This window comes from Chionomys nivalis, chromosome 9 (assembly GCF_950005125.1).
Source record: "Chionomys nivalis chromosome 9, mChiNiv1.1, whole genome shotgun sequence".
In the NCBI taxonomy this organism is placed as follows: domain Eukaryota; kingdom Metazoa; phylum Chordata; class Mammalia; order Rodentia; family Cricetidae; genus Chionomys; species Chionomys nivalis.
In genome coordinates, this window is record NC_080094.1 from 43,157,944 (window position 1) to 43,161,739 (window position 3,796).

Genomic DNA, 3,796 nt, shown 5'->3' on the forward strand with positions numbered 1-3,796 from the left:
GAAATTCTCTTTGGGAGACCCCCCTTCCCATCCTCCCACAAATGGAACTAGCTCCCGAAATTACTAACCACAACTGTTCAGTCTGTACAGGCTCTGCAACTGATTCAGGACAGTGTGACCACCTCGCTTTCCAAGTCCGCCACCTCATCCACACCTCATCTTCCAGCCAGGAGACAAGGTGTGGATCAAGAGACCCTGAGCTGAGATACCAGGACACCGCTGGAAGGGACCACACCTCATCATCCTGATCATTTGCACGGCTGTCACGGCAGATAACCTCCAGCGTCCACAACTGGATACATCACTCTCAGGTCAAGCGTGCCACTGGGAACAACGACCCAGCTAAAGAAAAGTGGACTGTCATCAAGACCTGTGAAGATCCACAAGACAAGAGAGACATGGGTTTTAACTTAATGGTGTTGTTTTGTCTGGTTATATCCCCTTCTGTTCTTTCCTGGAACCCAAGTTGGAAGCGCCCACCTCCCCGGGTTCCTGTACCAACCAAACCAACCCCTAAGGCATGGAAGTTCCATGTAATTGCCTTGGAAAACCGCAACAAGACCATAGGCTCTACCTTCTGTCCAGTCACAGGATGTGCAAGTACTATCAGCCTCACCTTTGACATAAGGGACACCTGCCAAGGGAAATGTATAAACGACTTCTACAATGCTATGTCCTCTCCCATATATGTCTGCTTTGTATATGAGCAGACTCGCTCAGACTGTCAGGACCCAAATTATGGAGGATGTCCACACTGGGGCTGCAAATACCATAGTACCTGGCCCAGATGGGGTGGAGAAAATCCTTCCAGACTCAACTCAGTCGATTGGCATACAAAGGTCACCTACTCCATCCCTGACCCCTGGAATGATAGATGGAGGAGAGGGGTCGTGGGTTTTGTCTATAGACATAATGAGAAGGATACAGCTTATGATGGGAGAACTAAGATACTCATCTTTAGAGCTTTAGCCAAGTTCACGCCTTAAAATTTCATTATTTGAATGCTATAACCAAACCAGCTACTGTACCTGCCCTGGCCCTGTAGCTGGGGCTCACTGACTGACATCACTTCTTGCCACAGCCACCTTTCTCTCTCCTCCCACTAACCCAACCCCTCTGGCCTCCTTTGAGTCCCTAATGGCCATGTTAACACCATATACTTGCTCATGAATGTAACTTACCCAAACGTTATGTCTAATTGCTGGCTCTGTATCCCCCCCAAACCCCACAACTATGTAGGACTCACTATCTATCAGAGCCCCATTTCACCTGCTCCCTTTGCTAACTGTCCATGATTGTCTTTCCACTTGACCATTGAATTTATTAACCTAAACCAAATTCAAGATAAGCGGGACCTGGTTTTACTCAAAGAGCTATAATATGTCCAAATCCCCCTTTGAGAATAAATGCAGATTCACCGTAAATATTTCTCAGCTCCTAGTGGCCACATTGCCAGTGTTCATTCCTTCCTTCACCGCCTGGCAGAAACTGCTTAGCTGTTTTGGACTGATGGATTACACCAATGTTTTTCTATCTGGCATACGTAGCAGGCCCCCAAACTCTGTATCTTGGTATCCCTGTTCGTCCAGTGTATACTTAGGATGGTCCAGCAGGGAGAGAGCACTTGTATTTGTGGTCTTCCACTTCCCTGGCGCAGAAAAAACAACAACTTGCGATTCCCCTCCTCATCCCTCCCAATAAACCTTAGGCTCAGCTACAGCAGAAGCTGCTCTTGGTGCCACCGAAACAGCAAAGGCTGGCGTTGACTTCAGAAACATAGGATGTCAAATAACCTAAGATCTATCCGTATTAGAAAAAATCCATCGCCAAGCTGGAAAAACATGTGGACTCATTAGCTGAGGTGTTTCTCCAGCATGGGACCTGCTCTGTGCAGAGCAAGGAGGTTATTGTATAGCTGAAGGGGAGAAATATTGTTCCTATACAAACCATTCGGGAATTATTAGAGATAACTTGGCTGTGCTCCAGAAAAACCCTGCTAAAAGGGAGAAGGCCCTAAACCAGGGAGACAAATGATTCCCATTCTCGTTCTTAGGTTTCTTCTTAGGAACCCCACTGTCAGCTGTTACAGGGTCCTCAGCTCCGTGCTCCTGGTGAAGCCAGTCGGCCCCTGCAACATCAGTGTCTGAGCCAGATACATAAATTCACACTTGGGTGCCACTATACTAATGGCTTTTAGGTCCCAGTATGAACAGGTGCCCACCACAGAGTCAAGGCTTTGACCTAGGACACACCTCAAAGGGAGAAGATGGTGATCTACATTGTGTTTAAAACTTAGAACCTGCTGTGCACCTGCTCCAGTCTGTAAGCTTCGTAAACTGGGTCCTGCCAGCTAGCTTGTCCAAGATGAATGACTTCTTGTAATATTTGGGCTAGTCTTAAAAACTGTCTTGTCTCATTTTGCCAAAATATTTAACTGCCTCTACTGTTCTTACAAGATAACAGGTCACGAGATAAACAGACGGTTCTGCTTCTGTATAAAATGCTTGCTCGCTCAAACCGAGGCGTATGCAGGACGTCTGTTACCAAAGCTAAGCTCTGCCTGCACATAGGCAGGATGTGTGCGAACTTAACCCCAAAATTACAACCTTATGGTTTTTGCCTTTATAAACCCTACATTAACAATAGCTGGGGGCACACTTTGAGAGTCTGGAATCTTGGGTGTAACCCTGGCCAGAGACTAATAAAGCCTCTCTGCTAAAATTCATTCATTGTCAGACTGGTGAGTCTCTGAATGACCCCGGACCCATAGCAGCAGCAGCAGCAGCAGCCACCACTGCAACAGCTGCAGTCACCACCACCGCAGCAGCCGCAGTCACTACCACCGCAGCAGCCACAGCCACCACCACCGCAGAGCCACAGTCATCACCACCGGAGCTGCCGCAGATCTCCCGGGAGCTTGTTAAAGGCTCAGCTCCCGTGGCCATAGTGAACTATCAAGGGGTTTGAAGGGTGACTATGAAAACACATCTCACTCTCAATCAGCTTCATGTCTGCAGGCATCTGCTGGCCACCCCCTTCTGCTTCTCTCGGGGTCAGGGGCTGGTTTATTGGTAACCAAACCTATTCCTCCCACGTCTCCCTACTAAGATGGCATTGCAAGGTTGATCTATCAGTTGTGCCTCGGCCTCACCACAGCCACCTGCACCGAGGGGCCTATCGGCAGGTCTGGGTCTCCCTTCCTTCCTGCTGGTTCTGGGTAAAGGGCACTGCTTCAGACCAGGTCTCAGACACCAATATTTGTTAAATCTCCCCAGCTGAGTCCAAGGGTATGACTCACTGTTCTCAATGTCCTTAGAACTGCGTTTCTTAGCAGGGCATGGTCACACAAGCAGGCAACTTCATCAGCTACGACACTGAGAGAAGAGAATCAGAAATTCAAGGTCATCATTAGCTACACATTGAGTTTCGGACAGCTAGGGCTATAAGAGATCCTATCTGAAGAAAACGAACAAAACCAAAACAACCTAGCTGATAACCAAGCAAGCAAGCAACCAACCAAAACATGCACTTCTCAAACTCACCTCACTGAAGGAAACTTGTGCAAATCTGTAGGGCTGGGCCAGGTCAGGAAGTCTGCACTTCTATCCAATGCCATGGGACATGCTGCCACTGACTTGCGTTTTACGCATGAAAAATTAAAGCAGCCATGTTCTATTCAAGGATAGATACCAAAGTCACCATGGAGTTTTGAAAATCATCAAAGCGTGGGCCCATTCCTAGAGATTCTGATGTAATGGTGTTCAGGGAGGCTGGAAACTGAGAATTGTATATCTTT

General features: G+C 47.7%; 1 protein-coding gene across 1 annotated transcript; it reads left to right on the plus strand.

Moving 5' to 3' along the window:
- The first annotated feature begins 398 nt into the window (after nt 1-398).
- On the plus strand, nt 399-986 carry LOC130880971 (endogenous retrovirus group FC1 Env polyprotein-like). The gene has a single exon (XM_057780161.1). The coding sequence runs from the start codon at nt 399-401 to the stop codon at nt 984-986; it is 588 nt and encodes a 195-aa protein (XP_057636144.1).
- Nucleotides 987-3,796: the final 2,810 nt, after the last annotated feature.

Coding starts and splice junctions, on each gene's coding strand:
- LOC130880971 (XM_057780161.1), top strand. CDS start 399: ATGGGTTTTAACTTAATGGTGTTGTTTTGTCTGGTTATATCCCCTTCT.